This window comes from Clinocottus analis, unplaced genomic scaffold, assembly GCF_023055335.1.
Source record: "Clinocottus analis isolate CAN_PGR_092001 unplaced genomic scaffold, fCliAna1.0.p SCAF_2, whole genome shotgun sequence".
NCBI lineage: Eukaryota > Metazoa > Chordata > Actinopteri > Perciformes > Cottidae > Clinocottus > Clinocottus analis.
The window spans coordinates 21804561-21818544 of record NW_027175931.1 but is presented as its reverse complement, the minus strand read 5'-3'; the positions used below and the strand labels follow the sequence as shown (position 1 = coordinate 21818544).

At 42.5% G+C, this 13984-nt stretch overlaps 1 protein-coding gene across 1 annotated transcript in view; it reads right to left on the bottom strand.

Moving 5' to 3' along the window:
* gbe1b (glucan (1,4-alpha-), branching enzyme 1b) overlaps positions 1–13984 on the bottom strand; it is an 80635-nt gene that overhangs the window by 49846 nt on the left and 16805 nt on the right. The window contains exons 6-9 of the mRNA XM_068585552.1: positions 11994–12084; positions 10416–10625; positions 2088–2203; positions 715–842 (exon numbers count right to left, since the gene is read on the bottom strand). Coding sequence (XP_068441653.1) covers positions 715–842; positions 2088–2203; positions 10416–10625; positions 11994–12084 — 545 coding nt within the window. The remainder of the gene's footprint in view (positions 1–714; positions 843–2087; positions 2204–10415; positions 10626–11993; positions 12085–13984) is intronic.

Below are 13984 nucleotides of genomic sequence, written 5' to 3'. Positions count from 1 at the left end.
CTATTAAGCTCAGCGTAAGGAAGTCCCTTTGAAGTCATCACCATGGCAACCTTTGATCTAACGACCCACAGGTGTTCTCGTTAGGGCAGTTTAACAGACACACAGACACTTACACACGCACACACAGCACAGATGACTTCTGTCTCTCTGTCTGTTTGTCTCACACACACAGACACACAGACACACACACAAACAAACAAACACATACACAAACAAACAAACAAACACACACACAAACAGACACACAAACACACACACACAAACAGACACATACACACACACACAGACACACACAAAGACGTTTACGTGTGTTTTATATTGTGTAGTTGTCAACACTGATCATTAATAAGGTCATATGATATTTCATATACGTTTGTGTGTGTTCAGGACGTTCAGTAGTTTATTTCCTTAAGTCCACAGTCCAGTCTGCCTCTAATCAGTCTGCTGGCGCTCACTTGGTCACCATGACGACGGCAGCACACAGGTGCTTCATATCAGCCAATCAGTTTAACACACAAACCAACTCAAGTGCTTTGGAGGAGAGACGGGCGTCAGAAACAAAAGCTATATATTGCGAGGTCTTACGGCAGTAGTAGCCACACTTTCAAAATTTCTTGCGAAATTTTCTAGTTAATAATAGCTGTGGGCAGTGTCATTGCAAAGCAAGTGGAAGCTGAAAGGTGTGTTGTGGAGTGTGTTGTTTTTTTTTTTCACCTCTGCAATGGTGATGCAGTCCGGATAAAGGGTATGGAGAATGTGATTGGCAAGCATTAGGTAGACCAAAGAGTCCTCGTCCACCTGGAGGCCAAAGTACTCGCTGTAGTCCCCTGAGAAGCCACAGCCTGAGGAGCAAACACCCACACCGTCAACACATCACATCTTTCACTAAAAACATCCGTTCCTCAGTATGTTCAAGGTACTGGTGCTGTTTCACTCCGCGGCTTTCATTCTGAACAGTGCTCAACATGAGGAGAAAAGTGAAACGCAGAGCTCGTTCAGTTCAGTGAAGATACTTTGACTCATTATCTGATCACAAGTAGATGAGCTACACAGTAAGATGCCACTTCAGAGACCGTAAAGTAGCACCTAGCATCACTTGTAATATATTTAGGGAGATTCATAATCACATATTACCCATATCACTGATGTGAGACAGCTAATGTGAAGAGCCGTGTGGATTCCTTGCTGTGCTCTCTGCAGAAGGTTTGTGTAAGTAGTCAAAGTTCCTCAGACACCAAAATGCATTGTGCGCATTCAGGCGGCCTGGCAAATGTCACAAATGCATTTCGTTGCTCGCGAAACAAACGCAAAGCTGAACATGTATTGTGTTTACAGAAATTAGCAGTCTTCTTCTATCCCACCTCTGGCTGGCACATTACGATGTATTTTCATAAGATGTTAACAGTTTATCAAGGAGTGAAATTGTTGCTAGATTCAATGAAATTTATTTTCTGAATAATTCTAAAATCGGACAACATTGGAGCATGTAAGATTACACACTTCAGTCAGATGGTTGACCTCATTTGAAAGACTGCAGAGCAACACGTTTTTAAATCAGGCTCCAGTTGTAGTATTCAGTAGTACTATAGTAGTATAGTTCAGTCTGTGAGTATCTAACTTTTTTAGTATTTTACTCAACTCAATATTGTCTTTTAATCACACACACACACACACACACACACACACACACACACACACACACACACACACACACACACACACACACACACAATTTTTACAAAGTCAAAAAAGCAATGCTTAAGTCAAGCCTGATGTTGCATTGATGTTACCTAACACGTGAATAAAAAAATGAGTCCACACAGTGAGGCATTCAGCTTATTGATTAAACACTGGTATGATGGGATCGTTATCGGCCGATGCCAAAAGCAAACGTATTGGTTTCTGTATCAGGACTGAAAAAGTTGGGTCCCTATTTTTTTAATTTGAAACGAGCCGTTTTGATCAGAAATATAAGCGCACAAGTCTGGGCTGCCGACTGCACCGTGGGTTTCAAAGGAGTGGAGGATGACATGCGTTACACACAACATCCAGTCCTGAAATATTAGATGCACACAAACCAGCCTTACCGATGCCATGGTGATGGTACAGCATCGAGGTGATGCCATCAAATCTGAAGCCGTCAAAGCAGTACTCGTCCATCCACCAGCGCAGGTTTGACAGTAGGAACCGCAGCACCTCCCAGCTAGCAAAACACACAAACAGGAACACACACACACACACACACTCAAGGTCAGATAAACAAGAAGCTGTGAATTATTCACACATCTCATCACGCACTATAGGCAGCAGTGATTAATTTTCACCACTACAGGACATTCACGTATTGATATCCAAAGCTCCATTATGTTGAAGATGGAGTGTCATTGACAGGCGATGGTGTTTTCATTAACTAGACTGTAGGGGAGACGCTGCCTTTCACTTATCTGGGTGTCAGGATGAGAAATTAGTGGCTTTCAGTCCGCGGCAAAGTTTTCCCCGATTTCCATCAGAGCACCTGCATGACCACTGAGCGAGCGTTTAGTGGAGCCAGGCCCGTCCCCCGGTATTTGGACTGATAGGTTTTCATGCTACACTTGGGTAACCAAACCCCTTGCAGGGGAATTTCAACAAACCACACACTTCTACTTGCTTCGGCTTCCATATTCGGCGTATGACGAGCTCCTCCGTCTTAAAAGCTAGAGGGGAAAATAATAAAACGAAAAGAATGGGCGAAACCGACCAAATATGTGAATATAAAAGCGGTGGCTGGGTTGTGTTGCCCATGATGCACTACAAAGCAAGAACACGTCCCCCGCGCCCGTTGGCTGGACTGTGCTGACAGCGGTTGGTGGAGGTGGACTCCATAAATGGGCCCTGGCTCCCGTTCCCGCGATGGGGGAGTCATCTGGATCTGAGCAGCCACTCAAGGCAAAGTACACTATGCACCTCACCTCTCCCTGCTCAGTGGCGTGTTTCCATGGAAACGTCAGTTAAAAACCCCAGATTTGGTTCTCTCTATGCTGTGTGCGTAATGAAGCACTGTACACACCGAGACCATGCTCCAGAGCAGCGGTGAAGCCCAGTGGCCGGGAGGCGAATGACACATGCCTCACACGGATTAAATGTGAACCGCTGTCTCTGCTGAGTCTGACGTTCTCCACTCCGGTGCTCTCTGTGCACTCGGCTACAACAACGACTGGGATCATATGCGTGTAGTGGACCCATATTTCATATTGTAGTGAGAAGCTGGTCTATCATTAGCCGGCAGTGCTGTAGGCCCCGCCCCCGCCCTGTTGTACCCTGAAGAGCCAATGTCCTGTGTCTATTTAGGTGGGACCCCCGTTTGCTAAGATGTCGCTTCTGGGGGAAAAGATTGTGGTTGTTAGATAAGATTGAGACCTGAAATATGCAGTTGTGAACTAGCCTTTACTTTTGATTAAAAGTTATATGGAAAGACTGAATAATAAATATCTATATATATATAAAAAAAAACAAAAAAACAATTTAACCTTGATATTGAATGAGGTCATCTTAGATTTGCAACATAACCGGGAATTTTCCTTCAGGCCTGAATTAGAAGAAATTCGGCACTGATTTTCATTTGTCCGAGTTGTGACTCACACCGAGAGGCGCTTGAACATTTCTTGCTTCAATGATGCAATTTCATTGTGTCAAAAAGTTGTTGAAGCAGCGAGCAGTCCCAGATTCATGCTTCAACAACCCTTCGATAATACCTCAAAAAGAACAAAAGTCCATCCAAAGACTAGACATGTATTGTTCTCAAGAATACCCCCGCTTAAAGTTTTATGACTGATTCAACCTCGGAATGTTTCAACATTGAAATTCTGAGGATTACATCTTCTTTGGTGACAGATACAATCCAGATATGTTTGGCCGGGTCGGCCATGACTCAAGAATACATTTAAATGCGTCTCCTTCTGTGCTCCATTCCTCTGAGATGATCAACCTCAGCATTGTTTGACAGGTGTGAAGCTGCATGTTACATTGGCGCTTCCTCATTCCCTAGAGGAAGAGCACAAGGGAGCCTGGTATGATCCGATATAGCAGCCTGGCTGGGTGGTCACGCAGACCCTGTGATAAATAGATTAGGTCCTTCACTCCACTGCGCAGAGCCAACAAAGGCTCAGACACAATGTATCCTCACGGGAGGGAGATAATAGCCAGTGAGAGCCAGAGGCCCCAAGATGAAACCATACTGTCACATTAGGACCCACAATGCCATTCATCATCAAGTCCAATTACAGTGGGAAAGTTAGATCTCTATACCCGATGCAATACACCGCTTATCTATGCAGTTCAATGAAGTTATCACTTGCCCTGTGGTGGTAATACAAAAGCAAATTGCATATTACACCGTCCTCATGCTAAACCTCAGCAATGACAACGAAACCTGGTTAGGGAGCACTAACAGAGTAAACCTCTGATATTGCTGCTTGTAGAGTACGATAAAGTCATCAATCATACGTGCTGTTGTTTTTACCTGCTATAAGACACTACTACAAAGTCAATTCAAATACCAGACTCTTTTTTAAATTCTACCACATCATCAGTTTCATGCTGAGTTGCTCCTTATCAGAGCACATTTCCTCTGACCCATATAACAGTATTTGGGTTCTGTTGCAAGCAGAGCACATGTGGAATCATGCCGCGCGTGTAGAAGTCAACTTTGCATAAGGGGGTCATGGCAACTTGTCGTGATGGGAGAGAGACAGATTAAAGACCCTGTTTCACAACATCCCAGGTAAGCCGCAGATAAGACCAAACAGGTCATTCCACACAAAGTGTGAGGCTCAAACAACGATGCTTGACAGTCTGATGGATGGTGTGCATTCGTTGGACCAAAAAAGGACAAATAAGGTGCCTCATTTAACGCATTTCAAAGTTTTCTCCTCTCCCCGAAGCCATTAATGTGTCCGGTACAGAAAGATTTGACAGTACAGACACCTGCAATAAATTTACATTTCTAGGTTGAGGCTTGATTTATTTATTTATTCAATCATGTAATTATTCATCCAGCTTGAGGGGACATTAAATACACATATGCGCTGCAGTTCCTTTGACGGCTATGACTTGCTGATGTTAATGTATTTTGTATTACATGTGTGACTAAAAAGGTAGATATTTGAATCATGTTTCATCAAATAAGTCACTGTCCAGTAAAACACGGTTCCCTCCGCCAATCTGCAATGTGAAGTTTCTTAAAATGCAAATATGTGCCTTGTGCTGGACGTGTGGAAGAAATACGTCTTGATATTTGGCAGCGCATTGTCGAGCAGCCCTCCGGGCAGTCTGGTAATGCTGGCTGCCGCGCTGGCTAAACTCTCATCTCACTGCCTGACAGATTGTCCCTGTATTGCTGTGCTTTGTGTCAGATATCTGCCATTTGTCTGGCATTCTTTAGGTTGCCTGGCAGCTAGCTGATTTTGCTTGGCATCCTGGGAGGGATACTCTGTTGCCTGTGAGACTATTTGTATGTTTAGCACCCTATAATTAGAATCACCTTGTACTTGTGTGGCAGGCCAATTCTGCCCCATTTGAGTTTTCTCCAGTGGACCATGTTTTAGTAGTGGCACACTTGGAATTGGATGATTAAAAAAAGAAGAAAAAAAAGAGAGGTGTGTCAGAACCTAACAGTGAGTCTTGAGGGAGAGTGCAGCCTTGCAGACTTAGCTGAGGGGAATAGCAGGCCCTGGGGTTGGTAAAGTGGAGGAGGAAGGGCCTCTTACACAGAGCGTGACAACGGCCCCTGGGCCAAAGAACTTTAAACTTGCATTTTCTCTCTAACAGCCAGCAGGGGGAGACTCCTCTTGTTGCATAAAGAAGACTATTTGGATAGAAGTCTATGCGACAACGACCTTACTTCTCACTTGATCCATCTCAGTAAACTATGTAAACATTGAGTTTGTTCCCAATAACTAGTTTCCTAAATACAGTTGTTCTTTTAAAAATGATGGTCCCATTTGAGTAAAATAGACAATAAGGCAGTGTATGCTGCCACAGCGTTGTGCAGTCCAAGTGTGTTTGTTTTAATCTAAAAACTTGTTCACAGTGCTTTCAGTTGATGAAACTTAATGTTACCGTTTTGGTTGCATAACAAAGTAATTTAGCGTCTCTTGTTTCTTCTGATTGCAAAAAAAAAGATAACATGGCGACATAAACAAAAAGGCGTCGACAGCCAAAATATCAAACTCGAGGCTTCAAAACGACAGTCCCGGAGACATCCTGGACCATGTCCACTTCGGCAACACAGTCTATGGCGATGAAAAGCCCTTTTGCGTTGGAGTGGAAGGAATTTTAGTCCAGTTACAAAATTGTTGGCTCGCTCAGTTTACAAAGCTGAGACTTGACTGACTCAACGTTGGCTCTTAATTTACAGCTGAAAAGAAGAAGAAAAAAATCTGTAAATTGAAATAATAATTATATTTCTTTTAACACTTGTATAATCTAAAAACGTGTGTTTAAGATGGAGACTATTCATCACATTTGAATGATACCCAAAAATAACTGGCTGCTAACTGAGAAGCATGGTACCTTTCTGCAATTTGTCATATAGTTTTAAAGGAGCTGAGGGGCATGACGGTGCAGAGCTGCTGAGTTACAGTGGCTCCATCCAGCACCTACTGGAAGCACTACAGGCAGCTCCACCAGCACACCTACAGCTAAGCTCATTAGCTCGAGCCCACCAGAGGGGAAACACAGCTTTCCCCCTTGCTGTGTGACTTGACGGAGCAGGAGAAAGAACTCATGGCTACTAAATACTGAAATGACTGAATTTGGACTGAGTTGACATTTCAAGTGTGGGTTTATTGATTGATCAGGCAGTACCCAGCACCCAGCTGTAGAGCAAAGTTGACCCAAGAATATCAAAACAAAAATGCTCCAGAAAAGAGAGGTTGATTTGATTAGTGATGGTTCTCGCTCAGTTTCCTTAAAATCAAAACAGAGTTTATCAGCAGGATGATTCTTTGCTTCCCTACATGTCTCGCTGACAATAAATTAACACAAGGTATAAAAAAAAGCCTTTCGGAGTAAAAAGGTTTTTAGGCCAGTCTTGAAAGACTATTACAGGTGGTATTACAGGTATTAAAGCACGGATGGAGGAGTTACAAAAACTTGGACCATTTTGTTACAATTTGGTTGGGGGCACGAAGATTTTTCTTTCTCCAAAGTGGGGCGTGACAGAAAAAGTTTGAGAACCCCGGATTTATGCATTTATGGGTGAGATGGGGAGCCAGTGTAGTGAGCGGAGAATAGGTGTCATGTGCTCATATTTCCAGACTCCTTTCAGGATCCTGGCAGTTTTGAATGTATTGTATTTTCTGGATGTTCTCGTCAGTGATCCCAGTGCAGAGTGAATTACAGTAGTCCAGTCTTGAGAAGATAAAGGCGTGGACAAGCTTCTTTGCATCTGACACGGTTAAGGTGGAGCGTAGTTTGGAGATGTTTTTGAGAGGATAAAAGGAGGTTTTATATGGTCATTAAAAAGGTCAAAAATGACCATTTAAAATTCCAAAAAGTCTGGCTAAGGAACAGCTATTCCATAATGTTATCTCTTTCAGAAAACAAGTATGTTAAAGTGTACTGTAAAACAAAGAAATACTACATAGATACCGTTTATAGTAATGCAACCTACATAGCTGATTGGACCGACAGTACAAAGCATACGTTGATCAATGGATTTCACATTATGCATCACAGAACCTATATCATGTGATACCGCCTTATTGGGGCTCTCGTACTGTAGAATATACTTACAATATAAGCAGAGATAATATTGTTCATTGAATGCAAATTTTTGATCCTCATTCATTTAGGATCATCAGCCGCACACAGGCACAGTAACATACACTATTTATATTGCCCCTGCACACATCATTAACAATTATTTGAACGCAAAATAAAAGACACGCAAAGAATAATCTCGTCAAAAGGGAGAATTATTGCTCCTTGGTCCTGAAACCCAGGGCCGGTCTCTCAGCATGAGACCACGCAGAAGAGTTAAAAAAGAGTTTTCAAAAGCCTGGCCGTGGGCCGATTTTTCATATCTTAAGAATTCACACAAAGATTGATGAAAAATGGATGCAAATGATCCTGAGAGAGGTGGGGGGATTACAGAACAAGCCCACATCAAGCTTCTTAGATCCTCACATCTGAGGGCCCTGATCTGTGGAAAGGCTCGGCGTCTCTCCGGCTGCCAGCCCCCTGCACGCCGAACCGTGGGCTCGGTCACTGTCTCAAGGTGACTTTGACATTTTTCAAAAAGGTGTATGAAGGAAAGATTTCTGCCTAGAGCCTGATACATCACTTGTACATTAAATTAAACTCTATAAATGTAAGAGTTGAAAAATTCTTTATCGAATGCTCAATTGTTATGAAAGAAAAATATGTATTGAAGTTTGAAGGGCATATGGAACACTTCAGCTCAACGCACAAGTTTATGCACAGGATTTATTTCCTTTCTCGCCATTGTACTCAAACTATTCATCCAATTCAACCAGTTCGTAGGTGGAAGTACAAGCTACTTTCAATACTAAGACGCCAATACCCTCTTGACACACAACGGCTCTTGTGTCTGCAGCAAGGGCAAGCGGCTATAGTATGTGTCCTATAATGCTGACGCACTTGACTCAACTGGGTATCAGGCATCTATCTAAACAACATTCTCTCCAGACGGAGCTGAATTCATGAGGGAAAGTTAAAGAGAAACGCGTCCAAAAAGAAAAAGAAAAAAGAAGAAGATGCTCTTTGATAAAGATGCAGAAGTACAAGCGGCGCAGAAGAGGCAGCAATAAGGGAAATATATCTCAGCTCCGATAGCCAGCATCAGTCAGCGTCTGTCAACCTAATAAGAACATCATGGTCGGTCTGTGATGGCTGATACCAGTGCTGCTTGATTAAAAACCGCCTCTGTTTCACACCAGGATTGCGGCTTGCCTCCGAGGTTCATTTCCTTCCTAAGGGACTAGCAGAAAAGCTCGACACAAACCGACACGTCCAAACAACCTGTGAGCGGCAGAGAAGACAAATGAACTGGCTTTGACATTGCGGAGCTCCTTCGGGCTTTTACAAATGACTCCTCATATGCCTCCCAGTCGTGGCATATGTCTGCACCGTGTCTAATGAGTGCTGCGGATATGAGGAGAGTTCAATAAGTAATGAAAGGAGAACCTTGTTCCCTTATTATAGCCCCCGTGCCTGACACTAAACATGGTATAATGCATCGGAAACTGCTGCACACAGACACATACTTATTAAAAGCCAGTAAAAAAACAAAACAAGCATTTGATAGACTCAACAGTGCCGGGTCCTCTTTAATGTGCTCTGGGATCACTTTCTGGGTACAGAGGCAGGAGGAGGGACACCTAATTAGCAGGGCCTATACAACAACACCAATCAATAGCTTTGGTGTACACTAAACACCAGAAGAACCGGCTGACTTCAGGCCTTTCATCCTTTGCCTCACACTTTTGTAATTAGCGGAAAATATGAACATTACCAAAAGCCGCCAACGCTGTAACGTCCAATCATTATTCACAACGATTAAAATTCTACACCTGTCTGGGAAAATGTGTAAAGGGTAAAATCAAGAGCATTTGAGGAAACTTACAGTCACCATTAATAGGCCATGCTACGCCTGAGGAATATCAGATGAACAGTGAACCTGACTGCATGGCCATTTTGGTGAGAGATGCAATCTGTCATTTTGAGATCATGTCTTGCTTTTGACCTTCAGCACATCATGCTGTATCAGATAGTCTGAGAAAATAAAAAAGTGGCATGTCAGCTCCCATTTGGCCTCATTTATCAACCTCTTTATATGTCGCTTGTACATTTTTCTTTCCGTTTCAGAACCCCTAAAACCCTACTGCTCATTTATCAGCCCCGTTTTCAAAAGGTAAACATTAGCGACTTGACTTGACCATCATGTTTTGACCATATGCATCATTGCACATCCACAAATATGTTGTTTATCTTTGCGCAACAACAACATATTTTGATGCCAATAAACTTAATGTTAAAACTTGATGCTAAAAAGAAACGGTTTGTGTTGTTTATAGCCGCCCCAGGCCCAGCCGGCTCACCCTGCTGCCGTCTGGCAAGTGATACAGAAGCAGTCGCTGCCATACCATCAGACTACAGCGCAGCATTTGTCATATTTTACTTATGTAGCATTGACTACGACAACTAGAATACATAGCACCTCCGTGTTGTACAATGGAAATAAAATGATCCGGTGATAGCGGGACAAAATGTCCCCTTCAATCTTGATTCATCTGTTATTTGTTTCTTTGAAAACACCCCGTCAATAGCTGCAAGCCATATCCATGCATGCAGTACATTACAGAGTAATGCATTAATACAAACACAGAAAAGTGGAACCAGACAGTGAGTACCTGCCATAGTTGAAGAGGCGGCTGCCCCACAGATTGTGCTCCCCTCTGGGTGGAGAGTGGAAGAAACACGAGTCGGAGCCATCAAAGCAGTTCAGGCCATCCTCTGTGTTCTTGGAGGCGTGGCTGTGAACGACATCCAGCAGCACCACGATGCCCATTGAATGAGCCACGTCGATCAGCTGCTTCAGCTCCTCCGGGGTACCGTACCGACTACAAAACACACACGCACAGATATGCATGAGTCCTAAACCCTTTCTATTTCATGGACAAAATGTAAATTAACCAAACCCCCAATCCGAAAGAAAACGCCAAAGTCAAAATGTCATAATATCCCCCATGTCTAATGCCTAAACTAGATCATAACTTTTCTTCCCCACCCCCCCCAAAAAAAACCCAACCTGGTTTGTGACTTGTGAAAGGTCGTTGTCTTTGAATTTAGTTTTTCTAAAATTAGCATCACGGTGACAACGTGACAGCAATTTAAGAGAAAGTGCAAGGGCACAGGCTGAATTATCATTTTCATTAGAATGCGTTTGTGGTTCAAATAACATGACGATTGAGCAGAACATAATCTCCTTCTCATATCGCGACAGATCATGCGCTTCAACTGATAGCTTTTGTGTCGTATTCTAACACTTCTACAGTCCTTGAATACCATTCAAAGGGTCATAAAGAAGACACTGTGGAAAACTCCATGGAGTAACTGTTTGTATGTACACACACACACACACACACACACACCGCCATGTACAAACACACTCATATCCTTGTGTACACTCCTCATATTGTCCAATAACGTCCCGGCTGTTCTTCCAGCTATCATTACATCAGCTTTCTTTTCACATAGCGACAGTATTACCCTGCTTCCTGTTATTCAACTGCTCAGGTTTTAAATGACACTGAGAGATCAATCATGGGTGAAATTACACTATACACACATTACACTTTGGGGTTATACTCTACTGGAAGCAAGTGAGGATGGATCTCCGAGAGAGGATAAATACTACGACTAGCCCACCTTTATCTAAGACTCCCTCCACTCGCTGGATTAACAGCAAATGTATTTACAGAGAGATTATTGTTGGTGGCAGACTTCCTCACCTTGATTCAAGGTGACTATTTCTATGAAGTGGGAAGTTGCTCGCATAGTTTTGTTCTCATGATGTTATGAAGTGAGGTTCTTGAAAACTTGTTGCATGAAAAGAGCAGCCAGATACTGCAAGTGACAGGTAAAGACGTGTAAATGGGATGCAACATGAAATAAAATGCCTCCAAGTTTGAATCTCAGAAGAGATTACAGAAGATTTCACTCCTGGTTTGAGCTGAAAGGATTGATCACGTCACATTTATCCAATAAAAGGCAAAAGTAGACCACAAGCGATGTCTTCTGGCAAGGTGATACTGAACTCATGACCGCATGTTGCCTTCCACATACCTTTGTCTTCCACGTCACATTCAATAAATTCATGCATCGTTTCTCCTAAATCACTTGATTCCAGCGCAGGAACGAGAGAGCCATCTATTCAAAACTGTGTGAACTACATGTCCTATCATACTTTGAAATTGACTCGCATTTACCTGGAAGCAGCAAAGTAACTCGTAACCTGATATCCAAAGCTTGCATAGTAGGCGTGCTCCATGATCGCCATCAGCTGAATACAGTTGTAACCTGCGAAGAGGGAGGAGAGACATTTAAAAAAAAAAAAAATAGAAGATTATTTGGCTTAACCAGATTATTGAATGCACTTTGTCTAACCTATGCTAACACTTGAGGTATGGCAGTATGATACAGTGTAGCTCGACATCCGTGTTACAGAGTGCATTACATCCCGTCTATTTGGATAGCTCTTTTGCCATCTTTTCTTTTCTTATGATTCCAGCTGCGTCGGACATTATCCCAAACATCGAATCGAAATGCAAATATTCTAATGATGCGTGTGATTGGTTGGGTGGAATAGAACAAGAAGATATTTCTGGAGACTGAAAGCATTACCTCAAGAGATCTCTACTGTTTTCATGTGTTTGGCCACATTACTGCCAGACAGCTGGACTCAATACTATTTGACCCCTGTCAGTCACACCGCATATGTGAGCTGCAGGCATTTCCTTTATGACACGAGCTCTGGTATCCCAAAGACAAGCCGCGGCTACAGGGAAACACCAGCTATCAGAGTCAGGAGGTCATGTACAACATTTCGAAACGAGCTACGAGCTGCTGCTATGAATAAGAGAACAACAGGCTTTTAAACTGCCACTGAGCACTCCAGAGGGAAGCCCTGCGGTTTTTCACTGTTGTGTGGAACACATTTATTTATTTATATCGCAGCTTCTTTTCAGGCGAGAGAGAGCGAGAGACAATAAAAAGTTGGCTTTTGAAAGGGGTGTGACAAAGCACTGGGGTGAGAGGAAGTTTCTTTTTTATATATTTATACACACACACACACACACACACACACACACACACACACACACACACACACACTCTCAGTCAAAAAAATGGAATGGCTGGCAGAGGCAACCGTCTGGAGACGCTGGAGTTTAGCCTACTGAAGAATCCTATTGTGCAGATTCCCTCTGCTGCTGCAGTTAGATTCTTTGACAGCATTTACTGACTGTTTCCTCTGAACAGAATGACACAACCGAGGAAACGGCATTTATCAGATTGCTCCTGCTTTTCTGTGTCAGTCCTATCTGTGCCTTTTAATAATGTCAGTGCAGCAGGCTGCATGTGAATGCAATTCTGCACATATGAGCGATGCCATTATTGTCCAAACTACCACAGGGAGGTGAAAGTCCCTTTTGAATCCAGCTCTTTATTATAAGTTGAGTTATTATAAAAATGCACCACACACTGCAGTTCATAAGTCATATGTGTCATGGAAACACACAAGTTTCTCACAGGTCGACGCCCACCATGTATTGATATTTCTTTGGAGTAGAAGTAATCTTCATCATAGCTGTAAGCAAGCAAATGGACTTCTGGTCATTCTCTGTAGTCATGAAGGGACATATGTATTTCTTAGCATTTGTTTAAATTTTGTGTTGAAAAGAGGACAAATCATACTCGTGCTGAATAGAATGTGTATTTTGGGTTGATACCGAGACGTTTTACGATTCTTTCATTTTTAAAGATTTTTCTTCGTGGTCTAGAGACTCTCTGTTCTAATGAGCCTCCATGAGACGGAGCTCGGTAGCTCAATCTCAGTATTTTTTGGGGGGTTTTTAGAAATAAACAAATTAAAAGAAATACAATTTGGTGTTGATCCAACAGGCAGGCTGGCATTTACTTCAACAAAGCTTTTTCTCTGCGAACCATTTCTTAAGCAGAGTAATCCACCTGTTATTTTATTTTAAAAGATGGGTGGAAAGAATGTATTCCTGCAGAAAAAAAAAATCCTTTGTCCGCGATACTAATTAAACAAAGACCTGATGGATATTGTCTTAAAGATAAAGGGAAATGCAGTAGCATTAATACTCAGTCACCAAATGAATTCAAGTAGTCCATGGGGGAAAAACAGACTCTTTTGTTTATATATCAAGCACAAGTAAGGCTAAATAAGGCTAAGTGA